The 23,221-nt window shown below is 41.9% G+C and overlaps 1 protein-coding gene, 1 long non-coding RNA gene and 1 pseudogene across 4 annotated transcripts in view; all 3 read right to left on the minus strand.

Annotated features, from left to right (window-relative positions):
- The window catches only part of LOC115201833 (uncharacterized), a 43,805-nt gene extending 42,185 nt beyond the window's left edge, over nt 1-1,620 (minus strand). For all 3 annotated transcript variants that reach the window (XM_029765685.1, XM_029765684.1, XM_029765683.1), the window contains exon 1: nt 1,116-1,620. In XM_029765685.1, the coding sequence (XP_029621545.1) occupies nt 1,116-1,407 (292 nt within the window). In that variant the 5' untranslated portion in view covers nt 1,408-1,620. The remainder of the gene's footprint in view (nt 1-1,115) is intronic.
- A 4,904-nt stretch (nt 1,621-6,524) lies between these two features.
- On the minus strand, nt 6,525-7,136 carry LOC115201971 (uncharacterized). Its single transcript, XR_003879872.1, has 2 exons — nt 6,968-7,136; nt 6,525-6,728 (listed from the first exon to the last, which is right to left on the minus strand). It is a non-coding gene; the product is annotated as an uncharacterized LOC115201971 (long non-coding RNA).
- A 281-nt stretch (nt 7,137-7,417) lies between these two features.
- Nucleotides 7,418-19,458, minus strand: LOC115201874 (zinc finger protein 629-like; annotated as a pseudogene).
- Nucleotides 19,459-23,221: the final 3,763 nt, after the last annotated feature.

Consider the following 23,221-nt stretch of genomic DNA (forward strand, 5'->3'; position numbering starts at 1 on the left):
AATGAAAGCATACTTTCGTGTAAAACAAGACAAGGGGAGGGAAGCTCAAAATAAAAACATGCCAGCCAGATGAGCCAGTGTATGAACTGAATTGCACATGAACGAATTGATAATAGCTGCATAGGAGCTCACTTTGTGATCTGAAAGCTAATGTGCAGTTTCCACGTTTTTTTGTTGTTGCTATTTTGAATCGTAGAAACTCGTTTTAGCAGCAAAATTGTCACGGGAAATCAGCTTTGTTTACATACCGGTTTTGGTTGTAATGATCTCCAAAATTGGACGCTTTAGTTCGTCACACCATTGATATAGCAACGGACGCTAACAACTAATTGAATCCTATTGTGGCGCAGAGATGGCCACATTTTGGTAAGTGGACAGTATTTGTCATGACAGGCCATCAATCTTAAAATATTTTTTGGGGGGGTTGGGGGCCCCTCGGGCAGTTGCCAGTTCGGTAATTACATTTACATTTTAGTCATTTAGCAGACGCTCTTATCCAGAGCGACTTACAGTAGTGAATGCATACATTTCATTTCATGCATTGAAAAAAAAATTATAATAATGTTGTACTGGCCCCCGTGGGAATCGAACCCACAACCCTGGCGTTGCACACACCATGCTGGCGTTGCAAACACCATGCTCTACCAACTGAGCCACTTGTGTATAACTTGTGTATACATAGTACACAAGTATACTATGTATTACTTGTGTATATTTCTATACACAAGTAATACATATGGACAGAGGCAGAGGTGAATGAATTAACTGATGTTGGGAACGTGCAAATAGGATCGGCCTTGGATGTAAGGTAACACTACTCATTACTTGTTGATATACTATTTATTTATTATGTTCCATGCATCACATTTTAATTGAGTGTGACAATAGGAAATTCAGTAAATCAAGAATCTGGTTAGAATTTTATATTGTGTCTTAATTGACCTGCCTGGTAAAATAAAAATTGCACGATAACTAGCTACCTAACTAAGTATTCAGGGGAAGTATTGCATACTACTAACCTAAAAACTGACCAAGACCATTATCTGGGTAACACATCTCAACACATGCGCATATTGTAACAGGGCTCCGCAGCCTTGGCCATCTGCTAAATGTACCTCTTGCCATTCCTCTGTATCGGTCGAGGACCTTGACACTATTCGGACTGGCGAGGACGCGCTCTCGCGTTGTCCTCTCTGCGCGCTCCCGTGCCACCTTCAGTTCCAGTAGCTGTAGTTTCCTCCGCAATGTCCTATTTTCTTTCTGGCTTTGAGTTATTTCCAAACGAAACACTGCATAGTCGTCGTCTACGAGTTTACAGATATCTGCCACGGCTGAATTCGCTAACACCTCCATGATGGAGGCTATTTGAGTGTGAAAAACCATAACGTTACTGTTACAGTTAGCCATTGTTAGCAAACGTTAACCAGATAACATCTATCAACTAAGTTCTGTCTCCAACGCGAATTAAACACCACCTGGAGTAAGTATATGATGTTGTGCAGTTAAATGAGTCATATTTTGAGTTCCAGGGTAATAATAAATGTCTAAATAACAACAATATAAAACGCTAACGTGGAAACTGTTCTTAGTCACTGGTCACTTCCGTTTACACTGAAGAGAAATGATCTTATTGGTTAGCGTCATAGCCCAAAGGGTGTGGTTAAATTGAAAAAGTATGCGCTCTATTCTTTTAAATACGGTACTGCTTATTACATCACATCTCCTATGATCATTATCTTTTCAAGCTGAGATCCCCATTGGCAGCAGCTACTCTTCCTGGGGTCTGGCAAAATTAAGGCAATTATACAAATAAAAAAACATTACAATACATTCATAACAGATTTCACAACACACTAAGTGTGTGCCCTCAGGCCCCTACTCCACTACCACATATCTACAGCACAAAATCCACGTGTACAATGCAATGTTATCGTGTGTGTATGCATATGTCTGTGCCTATGTTTGTGTTACTTCTCAGTTCCCACTGTTCCATAAGGTGTTTAATTTTGTACATTTTTTAAATCTGATTCTACTGCTTGCATCAGTTACCTGATGTGGAACAGAGTTCCATGTAGTCATTGGGGACTGTGAAGAGACCTCTGGTGGCATGTCTTGTGGTGTATGCATGGGTGTCTGAGCTGTGTGCTTGTTGTTTAAACAGACAGCTCAGTACATTCAACATGTCAATACCTCTCACAATTACAAGTAGTGATGAAGTCAATCTCTCCTCCACTTTGAGCCAGGAGAGATTGACGTGCATATTATTAATGTTTGCTCTCTGTGTACATCCAATGGCTAGCCGTGCTGCCCTGTTCTGAGCCTATTGCATTTTTCCTAAGTCCCTCTTTGTGACACCTGACCACACGACTGAACAGTAGTCCAGGTGAAACAAAACTAGAGCCTGTAAGATAAATATTAAACTGTCCTTGTTTTAGCCTAGATTTACTGTCTCTCTAAAAACAGGTATTTACACAAGTACAGTACCAGTCAAGTTTGGACACACCTACTCATTCCAGGGTTTTTCTGAATTTTTTACAATTTTCTTCATTGTAGAATAATAGTGAAGACATCAAAACTATGAAATAACAAATATGGAATCAATATTTGTTAAACAAATAAAAATATATTTTATTTGAGATTCTTCAAAGTAGCCACCTTTTGCCTTGATGACAGCTTTGCACACTTTTGCCATTCTCTTAACTAGCTTCACCTGGAATGCTTTTCCAACAGTCTTGAAGGAGTTCTCACATATGCTGAGCACTTGTTGCATTTGAAATGATTTAACTATACAAATGATATCTGAACAGTCGAACTACATGTGTTTAAAATACAACTTTTTGTTTGTTTGTTTTACTTTGCTCATGGGTGCGCTGTGCTCTGCTTGTTTCGGCAGAAGGGTGGGGAGGGGCGAGAGGAGCAGGTGTGTGTGACAGTCAATATGCGGCACAGAGGGAGACCAAGAAAGTAACCAAACCAACTCGCGCTAGTTAGACAAACTTGCTGCTGCCTTACTTTTTATACCATCTGGTAGTGCCAGGGGCGAAAATCTGATATCAACTTTGGAGGGGACAATTACATGAAATTTTCTCAAGAGCAATTCCTGAGGGGGACACCAAAAGTAGTGCTGTAACACATAGCCTATATTGTAATATGGTAAATGTATATTGAGGAACCAAAGAAATAAGGTGTTTGCCGTACTCCTAACTACCGGTACCCAAAACTACACAACTAATCACAACAGCAACAACAAATCTTAGTTCAGTCACCAGTTTAAGTTGAGAGTGGGGGTATCCATGGCATTTTCCAATTATGTTCCTATTTTACAAGTCAAAAAAATGGAGAACCTTTCATAATGTTGCCAAACAAAGACTCAACAAACTTACTTGAGACTCCCTGTCTCTACCAGTCTGTCCCTGCATATCTGTCCCCAACTCTGCTGTCTATGTGCCATCTGTTGCCTGCTCTGCCTAATGACATCATTGTGAAACATTTCCATTAGAATTTCATTTCTTTCTTATGAACATTTTATCAACTAGTCTTTGAGATATTAGGCTACTAGGGTTCTTACTATGCGTTTTGGTGTATTGAAAAATACTCTGATGTCCGTCTTTTATTTTTCTGCCATTTTTCTACCTGGCTGGCTGGCTGGCTGCACACACAGTGTGTAGGTTATTTACAGTAGGAGATGGGCTTCTATCATCTTCAATCATTTTATTTGGGCTTTGATCTAAAAGGTAGCTAGCAAATGTGAAACGGATTAAAACGACAAGAGTTGACAGCTGTATTGAGTTCACCATTTACACAACATATGCTGCAACCTTTTGTAATTTTAATAGTTTGTTTCATATTGGCTGGCTTCCAACAATAGCTGAATTTGCAAAGCTAACGAGCACCAATTCAGTTTCAGTGGTGTTTGCTATAATCTTTGCTACCCGGGTTAAATAAAGGTGAAATAAAATAAATAAATAAAAGTTCCCTTGCGACAATTTAGCTTTTGCAACGAGACCATTAAATATATTTAAGACAATGGTAGAAGAGAGTGTAGTTCTGTTCAGTTTGGATTTCAGTTTATCGCTAACCTTATCACAGGGACTTTGAAGCACTAACTTACAGTAGATACGACCTCTCTGTTACCTAGCAAGCTAAGGAACTGGCAGTGGATCAAACCATTGTGAGGCAAAGGGTGGGGGGGTCACAATCTTTTGAAACTTAAAAACTCGCTATTAAGTGTCTATAATCAGCACAATTGCTTTCATTGCGTATAATTAATATTATTTAAATTACATAGTTATGTTTCAGTGATATATTGGGGGGGACAAATCATATTTTTCCCAGGATGGGGGGGTCGTGTCCCCCCTGTCCCCCCCGGGATTTCCGCCCCTGGGTAGTGCCTGTCTAAACTGCATTAAATCGTTGTAAAGAAGCTATTTAGCTACAGTAGCTAGCTAGCTAGCAAAAGTAGCAAGGCTAATTGAGGCTATTTAGCTTTGCTCTCAATAATTGGCAACAACAACCCCATTAATATGTAACAGCCTACTTGTTGGTTGATCGTTGTAGCCTACTCCTTCTCATTTAGACAATTAAATTCCGCAATTGCCTTTTGCGTTTATTATAAATCTCCCACTTCACTTGCTACACATGGAGCCTCTGAATGTAGAGCCGCTTTGATTGACGACAATAAGAAAAAGCTACACCTGTGAAATGTGTGTAGGTTACCGGTGCCTCTTTTTTATGGGGCGCACTCATAACTTTAATAAAATTGTATTAACATTTTGAATGTAATGGTCTATCCTTGTAGACTATGTAGAAATGTCACATAGATAATTGTATTTAATTAGAGACAAAAGCCTTTGTTAAAATAGGCCTATATGTTTCTCTCAAATGAATACTCTCCCAAGTAATTAAATACTAATGTCCATGGATATTTGAATAACAGTGCCCATCCCTAACTCAGTCCCTGCAATGATACAAAAATAACCATGTCATTCAGCACAGTCAATTTTGTATTTAACCTCAACAAAATGGTCATACATAAAGGTGAAGTACAGTACTTTTATTGCACAAAAGATGCATGTGACAATTAGAATAACTTTTCTCACTATGGTAACACTTGACCTTTTCTGTAAATCTGGTACCCTCGCTTTGATAAAAATACATTGTAGAATACTTTGGAAAAGGTTCAACATTAGATTACACACAGCTTCACGACTTGAATTGAGGCACAATCATTTCCTCATTTATAAAGCACCAGCATCATGGTTGTAAAGATGGGGGGAGGTCTGTCCATGATAGATATGCTTTGCTTTTTGACACCACACTCCACAAAGTAAGTCCTGCAGGCTCTAAATTATTACCTCTTGTCTTGATTATTGTCCAGTCATATGATCAAGTGCTGCATAGAAGGACCTAGTTAAGCTGCAGCTGGCCCAGAACAGAGCAGCATGTTTTGCTCTTTGTAATCAGAGGGCTAATATCAATAATATGCAAGCCAGTCTCTCTTGTCTAAGAGTTGAGGAAAGACTGACTGCATCGTTTCTTGTTTTTTATACAAAAACATGAATGTGTTGGAAATTCCTAATTGCTTGCATAGTCAACTTACACCAGACATGCCACCAGGGATCTTTTCACAGTCCCCAGGTTCAGAACATATTCAAGGAAAAGCACAGTATTGTACAGAGCCATGATTGCATGGAACTCGCTTCCATCTCATATAGTGCCAGTGAACAGCAAACCTGGTTTTAAAAAAAACAAAGCAACACAACACCTTTCCCCATGTGACCTACTTTTTGGGTGTATGTACTGACATCCACCAATCAGGCCTTTATGGTAGTGGCCAGATGGAAGCCACTCCTCTCCCCCATGTGACCTACTTTTTGGGTGTATGTACTGACATCCACCAATCAGGCCTTTATGGTAGTGGCCAGATCGAAGCCACTCCTCTCCATGTGACCTACTTTTTGTGTGTACAGTGCATTCGGTAAGTATTCAGACCCCTTGACTTTTTCCACGTTTTGTTACATTACAGCCTTATTCTAAAATTGATTAAATCTACACATAATACCCCATAATGACAAAACAAAAACAGGTTTTTAGACATTTTTGCTAATTTATATCACATTTACATAAGTATTCTGACCATTTACTCAGTACTTTGTTAAAGCACCTTTGGCAGTGATTACAGCCTCGAGTCTTCTTGGGGATGACGCTACAAGCTTGGCACACCTGTATTTGGGGAATTTCTCCCATTCTTCTCTGCAGATCCTCTCAAGCGCTATCATGTTGGATGGGGAGCATTGCTGTACATCTATTTTCAGGTCTCTCCAGAGATGTTTGATCAGTTTCAAGTCCGTGCTCTGCAGCACTTGACCATATGGATCACACCTGTAGGAGCAGGATGGAGCATCACTAGCCAAGTCTGTCTGTTCTCTCCCGCCACATACAGACAACTCCCGGTCCCCGCAGACCAAATCTAAGCCTTGCCATGGTTGCAGCCAGTCTATAGTCATGGACACTAAGTCTATATGTTTTTTTGTGTTCCACTGTCTGTTTCTGGTTATGGTTAAGTGTTGTTCCCCAGCCTAGAGTTGAGGATGCTGGCCCATCCACTGGCACCCATTATGTAGCCTCTGGTCCCGGCCTGCTCAGTGACATTGTCCCCTGGGCCCTTAGCTGGGTCTGGGAATCCAAGATGGCCTCCCAGTCTCCTCTGTTATCCTCCAGCCAACCACCTGCAGGAAGAGGTTACAAAATAGACTTTATAAACATGGCAGAGAACTCAACATATGGAGTTTTTTTGGTCAAATATCTTATAAAGTTCATACATTGTGTTTTTGTATTTTAACATAAGTTGTATTTTTTCATTTTATGAATACAGGAAATGAAGAAAGATTTATAGCCAGGCACATACATTAACTATTCCCATTGAAGATCTATTACTGTATGTAGGCTAGATGTTTTTCTGCCTTACCTTGCTCCCCCATCTTTAGTCCACTCAGCATATCAATGCTGTCTCCTCTTTGACTAGTAGCAGATCAGGCTTCCCGTCCTCCATGTCAGCACCTCTGGACGCTCCTCCTCCTCCTGGAAGAGACAGGTGATACAGATTACAGATATACAATCCCTCAGGTACGTACACACACACACACAGATAATAAACACACTTTCAAAATGGAGTGTTTACCCATCCCCACTACGTGAGTCCTATCTCTAGTTACAGAATGACGTCATCGTTGACATAAATATGATGTGGGTAAATATGAGTCAGCTATGATAAGTGAAAATTATTCAGACAAACGCGACTAAACTATTTTGACGTTTGTGTAGGATGTGTAGGTATTTTAGTAAGTATGGTAAAGCGCTGGTGTGTATGCAGAATAGGGTGAGATCAGATGGGATGCATATTAAAGGGAGTCTCGAATAAAGTCTTATAATAAAAAGTCCCATTATGTTTATTAAACAAAGTTTTAAATACATCATATGAAAACCACACATATGCAAGTCAACAAAAAATCTGCATGAACTTGACGACCTGCATTCATTTTCTCATTAAAAGTTTCTTGGGTGAAAAATGCATTTGTGAACATCATATAGCCTACGCAGTACAAACACAATATGAAACAGACTTTTTAGGATTATATATCACACAATGTCTGGATACAATATTCTACCTAGGAATATTCAACACTGAAATCTGCTACTCTCATTATTCCAAATGCATCTGTGGCTCTTTTCTGCTGACAACAATGGAAATTAATCTTTGTCTTTAATGCATGATTTGATCTAAACATCAGAAGCTATTGAGTGGAATGGTTACTTTCTATGTTATAGAGTGGGATGCATTTTCTGCTGGTGTATCCTGAGGTAGCTCCTCTCTGAGAACCTCTTCCTGCAGTGTGTACAGGCGAATGGCCTTTCTCCCATGTGGACCATCAGGTGCATTTTCACTTGGTCCTGGTGGGTGAACCTCTTCTCACACTGGGGGCAGCTGTAGGGTTTTTCTCCTGTGTGGACCCTCTGGTGCCTCTTCAGGTCACCAGCCTGGGCAAAGTGCATGTGACACTGGGTACAGCTAAACGGTTTCTCCCCTGTGTGGACTCTCTGGTGTCTCTTCAGGCTGAACGAGTGTGAAAAAGTGGCTCGGCACAGGTGGCAGCTGAATTGTTTCTCCCCCTTTTGCATCCTCTGGTGGATCTCCACCTGTTTGGGGAAACTGAAGACTTTCCCACAGAACGAACAGGGGAAGTGCTTCTCCTTGGCGCTGCCACCTTTACTGATTCCATCTCTACTACTGTCATTTGTCAATGGGCTTGTGTAGTCATTTGGTGTTGAGGCACTGGCACTGTCTCTGAGGTCTGGTTTAACATTAGGAGAGTGTGAGGAGGATGAAGGCCAGGGAGTGTCTGTGTTATCGCAGGGTCCATGCTCCAGTTGATAGATCCTATAGAAGGCAGGCTGAAGGCAGCACCTGTTGGGTGGTTAACCTGAGGCACCATCAGTCTCTCTGAATCACAAATATAGGAGCAGGACAGAGCATTGCTAGCCAAGTCTGTGTCTGTTTTCTCTCGCCGCATACAGACACCACCTCGTCTCCGCAGACGAAATCTACGCCTTGCACTAGTCTCAGCTAGTCTGTTGTCTTGGAGACTAAGTTCGGATGTTGTTTTGTGTTCCACTGTCTGTTTCTGGTTGTGGTTAACAGTGTTGTTCCCCAGCCCAGAGTTGAGGACACTGTCCCATCCACTGGCCTCCACTATGTCGCTTCTGGTCCTGGCCTGCTCAGGGATGTTGACCCCTGGGCCCTTGGCTGCACCGGTCTGAGTCTGGGAATCCAAGCTGGCTTCCCAGTCTCCTCTGTTAGCCTCCAGCCAACCACCTTCAGGAAGAGGTTAGAAAATAGACTTTACAAACATGGCAGAGAAAACACTATATATAGAGTTTTTTTGTCAATTACCTGGTCAAGTTCATACATTTTATAATGTGTTTTTTATGTAAACATAAGTTGAACTGATTTAATTTTATGAATGAAAATAAATAATAGCAAGTTGCATCAATATTCCCATTGAAGTATATCTATTATGTTCTGTATATGAATGTACACTACATGACCAAAAGTTTATGGGCACCTGCTCGTCGAACATCTCATTCCAAAATCATGGGCATTAATATGGAGTTGGTCCCCCCATTTTGCTGCTATAACAGCCTTCACTCTTCTGGGAAGGCTTTCCACTAGATGTTGGAACATTGCTGCAGGGACTTGTTTTCATTCAGCCACAAGAGCATTAGTGAGGCCGTGCACCAATGTTGGGCGATTAGGCCTGGCTTGCAGTCGGCGTTCCAATTCATCCAAAAGTGTTCGATGGGGTTGAGGTCAGGGCTCTGTGCAGGCCAGTCAAGTTCTTCCACACCAATCGACAAACCATTTCTGTATGGACCTTGCTTTGTGCACGGGGGCATTGTCATGCTGAAACAGGGAAGGACCTTCCCCAAACTGTTGCCACAACGTTCGAAGCATAGAAGCGTTTAGAATGTCATTGTATGCTGTAGCGTTAAGATTTCCCTTCTCTGGAACTAATAGGCCTAGCCCGAACAATGAAAAACAGCCTCAGACCATTATTCCTCATCCACCAAACTTTACAGTTGGCACTATGCATTGGGCCAGGTAAGCGTTCTCCTGGCATCCGCCAAACCCAGATTCGTCCGTCGGACTGCCAGATGGTGAAGCATGATTCATTACTCCAGAGAATGTGTTTCCACTGCTCCATTGTCCAATGGCGGCGTGCTTTACACCACTCCAGCCGACGCTTGGCATTGCGCATGGTGATCTTAGGCTTGTGTGCGGCTTCTCGGAAAAGGAAACCCATTTTATGGAGCTCCCAACGAACAATTATTGTGCTGACGTTGCTCCCAAAGGCAGTTTGGAACTTGGTAGTGAGTGAGTGTGGCAACCGAGGACAGATGAACTGACTTGTTGGAAAGGTGGCATTTACATTTTACATTTTAGTCATTTAGCAGACGCTCTTATCCAGAGCGACTTACAGTAGTGAATACATTCATTTCGTGCATTTTTTTTTGTACTGGCCCCCCGTGGGAATCAAACCCACAACCCTGGCGTTGCAAACACCATGCTCTACCAACTGAGCCACAGGGAAGACCACGGCATCCTATGACTGTGCTACTTTGAAAGTCACTGAGCTCTTCAATAAGGACATTCTACTGCCAATGTTTGTATATGGAGATTGCATGCCTGTGTGCTCGATTTTATACACCAGTTAGCAACGGGTGTGGTTGAAATAGCCAAATCCACAAATTTGAAGGGGTGTCCATACTTTTGTGTATATATAGTGTATGTCGCCCTTACCTTGCTCCCCCATCTTTAGTCCACTTAGCAGATCAATGCTCTCTGGTCCATCTTCTATAGTCTCCTCTTTGACTAGCAGCAGATCAGGCTTCCCATCCTCCATGTCTACTGACTGTAAGAGATAAGGTTGGGTTTAGTTGACACCATTTGGGTTGGAATTGTATCTTTTAAAGGCATGTCAAGACCTGGGCCGGTATCCAGAAAGTGTCTCATAGTAGGAGTACCAATCTAGGGTGGCGCAGCGGCCTAAGGCACTGCTTGGCAGTGCTAGAGGCACCAGTACAAACCCTGGTTCGATCACGGCTGTATCACAACCGGCCGTGATCGGGAGGGCGGCGCACAGGGTCGTCGGGGTTAGGGGAGGGTTTGGCCGGGGTAGGCCGTCATTGTAAATAAGAATTTGTTCTTAACTGACTTGTCTAGTTAAATAAAGGATCTGTCCATATAATCTTATTAGTTATAATCTACAAGGCAAAATGTATCTTAGATCAACAATCCTACTCTGAGACACTGACCTAGTACCATTCAAACAGTAGATTAGAGTGGGCTCACCTCAGGGAGACTGTGTGAGGGCCTGTGCTGCTCAGCTGGTTCCTCTGTGGGTTCAGGAGGTATAGTCTGTTTTTTTCCCATGACCATGGTCCCCTCAGGGTTTCCCGGACCCTCCTCACACCCCTCTTCCTTCACCAGCAGCACCTCTGGACCCTCCTCCTCCTGGAAGAGAGAGGTGATACAGATTACACAGACATACACTGTCAACAAGTCAATGCAAAAAATAAGAATAGATAAGAATAAAACAAGGGGGTCAAAGCAAATAGTCTGTGTAGCCATTTGATTAACTGTTCAGCAGTCTTATGGCTGGGGGTAGAAGCTGTTAAGGAGAATTTGTCCCAAACTTGGCTCTCCTGTATCACTTGTCGTGCGGTAGCAGATAACAGTTTCTGACACCCCCTGGTATAGAGGTCCTGGATGGCAGGGAGCTCGGCCCCAGTGATGTACTGGGCTGTACGCACTACCCTCTGTAGAGCCTTGCGGTCGGATCCCGAGCAGTTGCCATACCAAGCGGTGACGCAACCAGTCAGGATGCTCTCGATGGTGCAGCTATAGAACTTTTGAAGGATCTGAGGATTCTGTCTCCTGAGGGGGAATAGGCATTGTCGTGCCTTCCTCACGACTGTGTTGGCGTGTTTGGACTAGGGTTGCAAAGGGTCGGAATTGTCCCGTACATTTTCCATGGGAAGTTAAGCCCTGGAATTTGGGGAATGTTGCTTAAATTCATAAAAAAGTTAGCTTATAACAGTGAACCTTTTTTTGTGGGATACACATTAGGCAATTCTAAGTCTTGTGGCATATTTTGGTTAAACTATCCCCAATTTAATGGAATTGTAACCTTTTGCATGCTTAGTGAATTCTTCCATCACATGTACAGCTGATTCTCAAGATCTTGCACACTAATGAGATGCTATTGAGCCCACACTACTACACTGTCTGAGCCAAGTACTACATGCATTCTGGTAAGTTTTGATTACAATACTGGGTGGGGTGAATATACACTGCTCAAAAAAATAAAGGGAACACTTAAACAACACAATGTAACTCCAAGTCAATCACACTTCTGTGAAATCAAACTGTCCACTTAGGAAGCAACACTGATTGACAATAAATTTCACATGCTGTAGTGCAAATGGATTAGATAACAGGTGGAAATTATAGGCAATTAGCAAGACACCCCCAATAAAGGAGTGGTTCTGCAGGTGGGGACCACAGACCACTTCTCAGTTCCTATGCTTCCTGGCTGATGTTTTGGTCACTTTTGAATGCTGGCGGTGCTTTCACTCTAGTGGTAGCATGAGACGGAGTCTACAACCCACACAAGTGGCTCAGGTAGTGCAGCTCATCCAGGATGGCACATCAATGCGAGCTGTGGCAAGAAGGTTTGCTGTGTCTGTCAGCGTAGTGTCCAGAGCATGGAGGCGCTACCAGGAGACAGGCCAGTACATCAGGAGACATGGAGGAGGCCGTAGGAGGGCAACAACCCAGCAGCAGGACCACTACCTCCGCCTTTGTGCAAGGAGGAGCAGGAGGAGCACTGCCAGAGCCCTGCAAAATGACCTCCAGCAGGCCACAAATGTGCATGTGTCTGCTCAAACGATCAGAAACAGACTCCATGAGGGTGGTATGAGGGCCCAACGTCCACAGGTGGGGGTTGTGCTTACAGCCCTCCATGTGCTCGCCAGAGGTAGCCTGACTGCCATTAGGTACTGAGATGAGATCCTCAGACCCCTTGTGAGACCATATGCTGGTGCGGTTTGCCCTGGGTTCCTCCTAATGCAAGACAATGCTAGACCTCATGTGGCTGGAGTGTGTCAGCAGTTCCTGCAAGAGGAAGGCATTGATGCTATGGACTGGCCCGCCCGTTCCCCAGACCTGAATCCAATTGAGCACATCTGGGACATCATGTCTCACTCCATCCACCAATGCCACGTTGCACCACAGACTGTCCAGGAGTTGGCGGATGCTTTAGTCCAGGTCTGGGAGGAGATCCCTCAGGAGACCATCCGCCACCTCATCAGGAGCATGCCCAGGCGTTGTAGGGAGGTCATACAGGCACGTGGAGGCCACACACACTACTGAGCCTCATTTGGACTTGTTTTAAGGATATTACATCAAAGTTGGATCAGCCTGTAGTGTGGTTTTCCACTTTAATTTTGAGTGTGACTCCAAATCCAGACCTCCATGGGTTGATAAATTGGATTTCCATTGATTATTTTTGTGTGATTTTGTTGTCAGCACATTCAACTATGTAAAGAAAAAAGTATTTCATAAGATTATTTCTTTCATTCAGATCTAGGATGTGTTGTTTAAGTGTTCCCTTTATTTTTTTGAGCAGTATATTTTAATGACATACATGATTTTTTGTTAACTAGTAAATAGTAGCCTACAGCAAAGTGTGTTTAAATCATTTATAACTTAACAATTTCTGCCAGTTATTTTTTGCTACCATGTGGGTTTTAGCTTGCTTGAGGTTGTTAACTGAGGAGTGTTAACTCACCTGTTTCCAAACATGTTTCATTTAAAAAAAAATTATCTTACAAAGGAGTTGTTTATTCTAAATGCTTAACTATTTATCTCTACATGGAATTGTATTTTAAATTTATTTTTGTAACTCTTTTTTCAAATCTTTACAGTAAAATGCCACGGTGATGGGTGGAGACATTTCACTGCAGCTAATGTAGAAGGAAAAGCAAATACTGTGCCAAGTCATATGTGAAGAATGCAACAAAGATGCAGAATCATCTGGCCATGTGCATAAAGTTCCCTCAGCTCTCACAAGCAACCTCTGACAAAAGTCCCTCTACTTCTATTTGAGGTGAAAATGATGAATCAAACACGTTATCGATAGCAACAGCTCATGGTCCTCCTGGAATCAGAAGTTTTTTTGACTCAATGGAGGAACGTAGTCAGAGAAATGCTGATGAATGTCTTGCTCGAGCTGTGTATGCAACTGGTTCACCTCTGATGCTCACAGGCAATGTGTATTGGAAGAGATTTCTGAATGTTCTTCGCCCAGCATACACCCCTCCAACCAGACTTTATCTACTAATTTGCTGGATACAGAGTTCAAGTGAAGGTCAAGCAAATCATAGAGAAAGCAGACTGTATTGCAATCATCTCTGATGGGTGGTCGGATGTTGGTGGGCAAGGAATAATTAACTACATCATCTCCACCCCTCAACCAGTATTCTATAAGAGCACAGACACAAGGGACAACAGACACACTGGTCTCTACATTGCAGATGAGCTGAAGGCAGTCACCAATGACCTTGGACCATAGAAGGTATTTGCACTGGTGACAGACAATGCTGCGAACATGAAGGCTGCTTGGTCTAAAGTGGAGGAGTCCTACCCTCACATCACACCCATTAGATGTACTGCTCATGCGTTGACTCTGCTCCTCAAGGACATCATGGCACTGAAAACAATGGATACACTCAAGAGAGAGCCAAGGAAATGGTTTGGTATGTGAAGGGTCATCAAGTTATAGCAGCAATCTCTCACCAAGCAAAGTGAGAAGAATAAGAGCACCACATTGAAGCTGCCCAGCAACACCCGTTGGGGTGGTGTTGTCATCATGTTTGACAGCCTCCTGGAGGGGAAGGAGCCCACTGATATGGACAGCCCCATCAAGAGGATCCTCCTGGATGATGTATTTTGGGAGAGAGTGGTAAGCACCCTGAAGCTCCTGAAACCTATAGCAGTAGCAATTGCACGGATTGAGGGAGACAATGCCATCCTGTCTGATGTTCAGACTCTGCTTGCAGATGTAAGAGAAGAAATCCGTACTGCCCACTTCACTGTTGCTGCAAGCAGAGGAAACTGCAGTTCTGAAATACATAAAAAAGAGTGAAGGCTTCTGCCCGAAGCCCATACACGCCGAAGCGTACATGTTGGATCCCAAGTATGCTGGCAAGAGCATCCTGTCTGGTGCAGAGATCAACAAGGCCTATGGTGTCATCACTACCGTGTCTCGCCACCTTGGCCTGGATGAGGACAAGGTTCTTGGCAGTCTGGCGAAGTACACTTCCAAGCAAAGGCTTTGGGATGGAGATGCAATATGGCAGTCATGCCAGTCGTGGATCTGAGGCTCTTTCCCCTGTTGCGTCCATCATCCTCCAAATCCCACCAACAGCAGCCGCCTCAGGGTGCAACTGGTCCTTGTTTGGGAACACACACACCAAAGCACACAACAGGCTGATCAATACAAGGGTTGAACATTTTTTGGCCATCTGGGCAAATTTGAGGCTTTTGAGCCTGACAACGAGCCATCCTCAACAAGGTTGGAAAGTGACAATGAAGATGAGGCCTCAGAGTCTGATCTTCAAGAGGTGGACATTGAAGAGGTCCAGGGAGAAGACATGGAAGCCTGAGAGGAAGACAACCAAAGCTTTAGTTTCTTGGGAGATGTGATGGATCATTGGGAATCATTCAATATTCCCTTTCTTTTGTTGTTCAGTGAAATCATCCCATGTGAAGAGTCAACTCATTTAATTAAAGTTCAATTCGTAACTAAATAGTTTTTTGTTTTATTTCAATCCAGGATGGTGGCCTTCTAGGCAGATTTCCTCTGTCCAATGTCTGTTCTTTTGCCCATCTTAATCTTTTTTTATTGGCCAGTCTGAGATATGGCTTTTTCTTTACAACTCTGCCTCCCGGAGTCGCCTCTTCACTGTTGATGTTGAGACTGGTGTTTTGCGGGTACTATTTTAATGAAGCTGCCATTTGAGGACTTGTGAGGCGTCTGTTTCTCAAACTAGAAACGCTAATGTACTTGTCCTCTTGCTCAGTTGTGTACAGGTGCCTCCCACACCTTTCTATTCTGGTTAGAGACAGTTTGCGCTGTTCTGTGAAGGGAGTAGTACACAGCGTTGTACGAGATCTTCAGTTTCTTGGCAATTTCTCGCATGGAATAGCCTTCATTTCTCAGAACAAGAATAGACTGACGAGTTTCAAGAAGGTTATTTGTTTCTGGCCATTTTGAGCCTGTAATCAAACCCACAAATGCTGATGCTCCAGATACTCAACAAGTCTAAAGGCTAGTTTTATTGCTTCTTTAATAGGAACAACAGTTTTCAGCTGTGCTAACATCATTGCAAAAGGGTTTTCTAATGATCAATTAGCCTTTTAAAATGATAAACTTGGATTAGCTAACACAACGTGCCATTGGAACACAGGAGTGATGGTTGCTGATAATGGGCCTCTGTACACCTACTATTGTAGCCATTTCCAGCTACAATAGTAATTCACAACATTAACAATGTCTACACTGTATTTCTGATCAATTTGATGTTATTTTAAATGGACAAAAAGTGCTTTTCTTTCAAAAACAAGGATATTTCTAAGTGACCCCAAACTTTTCAACGGTAGTGTATATTCAATGCAAAAAACATATACATTTAAATGGTATTAATATTAATTTGCATATATTTCTGTTAATTCCCATATATTCCCGTTAATTCCCACGGACAGTTTCCACCTCTGAATATTCCCCAAAATGTACAACCCTCGTTTGGACCATGAAAGGTCCTTAGTGATGTGGACACCAAGTAACTTGAAGCTTTCGACCTTCTCCACTACAGCCCTGTCAATATGAATGGGGGCGTGCGCGGCTCTCCTTTTTCTGTAGTCCACGAACAGCTCCTTTGTTTTGCTCACGTTGAGGGAGAAGTTGTTGTCCTGGCACCACAATGCCAGGCCTCTGACCTCCTCCCTATAGGCCAGTGGTACTCATTGCGCAGCCTGCAGGCCGCATTTTGCCAGCGAGCCCTTAATGTGCAGCTTGCGGTGATTTTCCGATTTTCCATTGTGGGAATAAGATTTATAAGTTAAGGTTTTATAAGTGAGTTTTATACAGCAAGTTTCTGATTAATCCTTTTGATAATATGAGTATGCTTAACATTCAGGCCTGTGCTTAAGCTGTTGCTGCAATATGAAGTTGAGCAAAGCATAATGTGACTAACTGTAAGGTTGTGGTTAAGCTTGGACGTAGATGGTATTAGACTGTCGACATATGCAAGGAAATGTTCTGCAAGCTGTAACCACATGTGTGTGCAAAGAACCAGGTAAGACTATAAATAACTGAAGTGTGAAAACAGGAACTGAGCCTGCAGTTGCAGTCTCTAGGGTGTAAGCACGAAGATAATCTGCACAGCAACAACTACGCCTGACAACTGGAACGCGCCTAGGGGCTGGGACCAGCCTGTGCGCCAGCGATAGGCTGAGTAAGTTTAAACCGCGCTCAGCCTCTACTCTAATAGGCCTGCCTAAGAGCGGAAACTATTTCTGTCAGAGTATTAATTAAAGAAGAACTTTGGGTTAACTAGATGTTCCTCTAGCGGAACGCCTCACCAATATCCAATGGTAGAGTGTGGCGCGAATGACAAACACCTCAAAAATGCAACAACTTCCATTTTTCAAACATATGACTATTTTACACCATTTTAAAGACAAGACTCTCCTTTATCTAACCACATTGTCCGATTTCAAAAAGGCTTTACAACGAAAGCAAAATATTAGATTATGTCAGGAGAGTACCCAGCCAGAAATAATCACACATTTTTCAAGCTAGCATATAATGTCACAAAAACCAAAACCACAGCTAAATGCAGCACTAACCTTTGATGATCTTCATCAGATGACACTCCTAGGACATTATGTTATACAATACATGCATGTTTTGTTCAATGAAGTTCATATTTATATCAAAAACCAGCTTTTTACATTAGTATGTTTTGTTCAGAACTAGCATACCCACCGAAAACTTCCGGTGAATTTACTAAATTACTCACGATAAACGTTCACAAAAAACATAACAATTATTTTAAGAATTATAGATACAGAACTCCTTTATGCAATTGCGGTGTCCGATTTTAAAATAGCTTTTCGGTGAAAGCACATTTTGCAATATTCTGAGTAGATAGCCCGGCCATCATGGCTAGCTATTTTGACACCCACCAAGTTTGGCACTCACCAAACTCAGATTTACTATAAGAAAAATTGGATTACCTTTGCTGTTCTTCGTCAGAATGCACTCCCAGGACTTCTACTTCAACACCCAATGTTGTTTTGGTTCCAAATAATCCATAGTTATATCCAAATAGCTGCGTTTTGTTCTTGCGTTCAAGACACTATCTGAAGGGTGACGCGCCGGCGCGTATCGTGACAAAAAAATTCTAAATATTCCATTACCGTACTTCGAAGCATGTCAAACGCTGTTTAAAATCAATTTTTATGCGATTTTTCTCGTAAAATAGCGATAATATTCCAACCGGGAGACGTTGTATCCGTTCAAACACTGAAAGAAGTAAAATGGAGTCGTCACATGCACGCACGCACGCACCAGTGTCATTGTTCTCAGAACGACCACTTTCCAGAACCCCTACTGTTTTTCGCCCAGGGACTGCAGAGTTATCATTCCACGTTCTGGCACCTTCTGAGAGCCTATGGGAGCCTTAGAAAATGTCACGTTACAGCAGAGATCCTGTATTTTCGATAAAGAGGCTATAGAAGGACAAGAAATGGTCAGATAGGGCACTTCCCATATAGAATCTTCTCAGGTTTTGGCCTGCCATATGAGTTCTGTTATACTCACAGACACCATTCAAACTGTTTTAGAAACTTTAGGGTGTTTTCTATCCAAATCAAATAATTATATGCATATTCTAGTTTCTGGGCAGGAGTAATAACCAGATTAAATCGGGTACGTTTTTTATCCGGCCGTGAAAATACTGCCCCCTATCCTAAACAGGTTAAAAAACTTGCTGTGTGTAAAATATTGTCTGCTATAGCTAGAAAAATAAATAAATATGACTGGATGACAACATAATGATGTTTGTTTCCAAAATTAGGGCTGTTTTCCTAAAGAAGTTAAATACTAACGAGTATCGCGATACTGGTAGCGTCCGGGTATGTAAGCAAGTGAATAGCTGAGGGGAGCCTTTCTGAAATAAAACTGGCCACATGTTATGTACTGTAATCTAACCTCTATCATGATAATGTTCTGGGTTGAGGTTCCACTCCCCTCATCAACAGTGATTGGTTGGTCATCTCTACATGTATTGTGTCCCGCTGGCTTCACAAAGCTCCTGTAGCCTCCAGTGAGATGCCCTTCACCTGAGTGTGTGATTAGGGGAAAAGAGGTTGTTAGGTTAGCTACTGTCAATGCTCAACGCTATATTGTACAATATTGACAGTTTTGACACTGTCTTGAATTGGCAAGGATGTAAGGTAACACTAAACAAAACGTCTTAATATACCATTTATAGATCGATTGATTATGTTCCAGGCATCCGATTGTTTTCAATGAGTAAATCATAGGAAATGCAGTAAATCAAGAATCTGGTTAGAATATGATTGTGTCTTTTTGCAAGTTAGTTAATTAAGTAATGGCATTTTATCCAAAAACGGACTAAGACCCAATCCTGGTTAACACATCTAAAGTTACATGTGCAGATGTGAACGGTGCGACAGGTCTTCTGCAAAATGTACCTCTTGCCATTCCTCTGTATCGGTCGAGGGACTTGTCACTACTGGGGAAACTGGCGAGGACGCGCTCTCCCGTGCCACCTTCAGTTCCAGTAGCTGTCGTTTCCTCCGTATTACCCTGTTTTCTTTCTGGCTTTGAGTTATTTCCAAAAGAAACACTGCATAGTCGTCGTCTACGAGTTTACAGACCTCTGCCACAGCTGCATTCGCTAGCTCGTCCATAATGGAGGCTATTTGAGTGTGAAAAACCATACAGTTAGCCATTGTTAGCTAAAATTAGCAGCTAGCCAACGTGTATTTTACCTAGATAAAAGCTCTATCAACCAAGTCACGTCTCCAACGCGACTTAAAGACTACCTGGGGGTAATTATGTGATAATGTGCAGTTTAGAGTCATATTTTGAGTTTAAATGTGTTAATAACCGTCTAAATAACAACAAAAACGTGGAAGTTTTCCCTGGTCACTGTTCACTTCCGTTTACACTTATTCTTCACTGGTTCTTAAATGGCGGTTGGCAACCAACTTTAGTGATGCCTTACCGCTTCCGACTGGAGTGTGGAACAGAGACAGGGAACGTCTAAAGTTTAACCGTACCCAATTAATCCGTCCTTCTCCCTAAGGAAGTGAACAGTGACCAAATATAAATATAATATCACCTTAAGGTTTTCCTAACAATTCAATTAAACTTCAATACCATTATTCCTAATAACAAATTGTCCCTTTCCCTCCAATACCGATGGCACTGAAATATAATTTGTTCCACTGTCTCAATCTCCTGGCAGTGATCATGTTTCCCTACTAATTTCAAAGTACTGTTGAACCTCATGAGTCCCAGTCTCAGCCTTGTGATTATGTTTCCCTCGCTTTCTCTCTCGAACCGAGGAACTCCCTGCCCTCCCCTTTTCCTGGATCTTATACAGGTGTCTTCCCTTTCCGTCCCTATTCCACAACTCTTTCCATTTAGTTTTTTACCACTGCTCTTATTAATCCCTTGACCTCTGCTATACTGAAGAGAAAGAATGTTATTGGTTGGTGTCTTCACTTTTGTCAGGTTCAATTTCTGAGAGTTCACCATCTGTCGACTGCTCAGGGTTTTCAGGAGAGGAACATGTAATCACTCTCAAGACCAAACATTTTATTTGTTGGTGTCATAGCTCAAGGGTGTGGTTAAATGAAAAAGGTATGCACACTGTTTTTTGAAATAGGGTACTGCTTATTACATTACACATCAGATCTCCTATGATCAGTGTCTTTCAAGCTGAGAGCAGAAATGTTTAGAATGAACAATGTGTTAGCAAGAATAAAGTAGACAAGAATATAATGACTTTATTCCATCTACATCACCTCAGTGGTAAATATTAAACTGTCCTTGTTCTAGCCTAGATTTACTGTCTCTAAGAACAGGTATATACACAAGCCTATTTCAAATGACAAGTTAACAAAGTGTTAATCGGGGGTATATGGTTAATTACCCTCCTAAACAGAAGTCAAAAGGATCTACACACTGACCTAGCCATGAAAATCATCAGCTAGTCCGACACTACTAACTGTTCCAGCTGGCGGATAGCCGTTGTTACGTAGCTAGTGTAAAGCATAACAGGATCCTTTTCTACCAACCATTACTTGGCGATACTTCCTCAATTTCCAACTTGGAAGACAACCATTTACTTCTAAACCTCCATGTCTAGTTGCATGTTGGTCATTGTTATTAAATAAATGTTTTTGCTCCATTAATTAATCCAATAGTGTGTGTATGCCACCATCTTGTCTATTAGAAATCTCCTCATTGATCAAGACAGGTGTGTGTCATTCAACGTGACGCTTGATTTCTGAATCGCGCTCATGACATGCGGCACTTTGAGGTGGACACACGCCCGTCTCAATCAATGAGAGAAGATTTGAAATAGATATGATGGCGGCGTAAATATTTTTGGATTACTTCATGGAGAAATAAATGGATTTCATTTCAAAACATAGTTCTCTAAATTCCAATTAACCACCTTTAACTAGACCTGGAAGTTTAAAAGACATGGTTTGTCTTCCAAGTCGGGAATTAAGGAAGTATCGCCAAGTAAAGGTTTGTCGCCAGTTCCCCTGCTATACTTTACACTGGATACATGTCTTCTCAGCAGACCTGACTTGTTATAAAGGTGTTATAAAAAAGAGGGTCTATTTTATAATTAGGCTGTAGGCAAAACTACATTCAGAGGGGAAATATAGTGTTACGGCTATGCCAGCACACCAAACAAGTCTATATCATGTGAGAAAGTGAGCATATCCAGATGCTCAACTGAGGGACGTAGTTGGACACTTCAAAGAATGTTATCGCAGGTGCAGCAATGCAAGCCACACTACTACAATTTTCCCCTTTTGTGGACACCCCTGTGTCTGATAAGGTTACTCAGGAAGGAGAAGCTCTTGTAACACAGCTTACTTTGACTAAACCGTTCCAAAAATTCATTTTCATGTTGACCTGATTGTGTGTTTTGGATCATTGTCTCACAGACGAATGGCCTGACATTATCCTTATTCTGTAGAATTCTGTGATACAGAGCAGAATTCATGGTTCCTTCTATTAAGGCAAGTCGTCCAGGTCCTGAGGCAGCAAAGCATCCCCAAACCATCACACCAGAATGCTTGACCTTTGGTTTAAGGTTCTTACTGTGGGATGCAGTGTTTGGTTTTCACCAGGCATAATGGGGCCCATTTAGTCCAAAAAAAGTTATACTTTTGAATCATCTGTCCAGAGAACATTCTTCCAAGAGTCTTAATGATCATCCAGGTGCTTTTGGGCAAACTTGAATCAACTTTTTTCCCCCACTGGTATGCTGGCCCATGTTAACTCCAATGCTTCCCACAGTTGTGTCAAGTTGGCTGGATGTCCTTTGGGTGGTGGACCATTCTTGATTCACACGGAAAACTGTTGAGCATGAAAAACCCAGCAGCGTTGTAGTTATTGACACAAACTGGTGCGCCTGGCACCCACTATCTCAATTGTCTCAAGGCTTAAAAATTCTTAGGTTTTGTACACTCAATGTATATATATATATATATATATAATGGTGTGTGTACAGTGCATTCGGAAAGTATTCAGATCCCTTCCATTTTCCACATTTTGTTACGTTACAGCCTTACTCTAAAATTGATTAAATACAATTTTTACCTCAATCTACACACAATACATAATGACAAAGTGAAAACAGGTTTTTAGAAATGTTTGTCAATTTATTACAAATAAAAAACAGATACCTAATTTACATAAGTATTCAGACTCTTTGCTATAAGACTCAAAATTGAGCTTAGTTGCATACTGTTTCCATTGATCATCCTTGAGATGTTTCTACAACTTGGAGTCCACCTGTGGTAAATTCAATTGATAGAACATGATTTGGAAAGGCACACACGTCTATACAGTTGAAGTCGGAAGTTTACATACACCTTAGCCAAATACATTTAAACTCAGTTTTTCACAATTCCTGATATTTAATCCAAGTAAAGATTCCCTGTCTAAGTCAGTTAGGATCACCACTTTATTTTAAGAATGTGAAATGTCAGAATAATAGTTGAGAATTATTTCTTTCAGCTTTTATTTCTTTCATCACATTCCCAGTGGGTCAGAAGTTTACATACACTCACTTAGTATTTGGTAGCATTGCCTTTAAATTGTTTAACTTGAGTCAAATGTTTCGGGTAGCCTTCCACAAGCTTCCCACAATAAGTTGGGTAAATTTTGGCCCATTCCTCCTGACAGAGATGGTGTAATTGAGTCAGGTTTGTAGGCCTCCTTGCTCACACATGCTTTTTCAGTTCTGCCCACAAATT

The sequence above is a fragment of the Salmo trutta genome, chromosome 11 (genome assembly GCF_901001165.1).
Source record: "Salmo trutta chromosome 11, fSalTru1.1, whole genome shotgun sequence".
In the NCBI taxonomy this organism is placed as follows: domain Eukaryota; kingdom Metazoa; phylum Chordata; class Actinopteri; order Salmoniformes; family Salmonidae; genus Salmo; species Salmo trutta.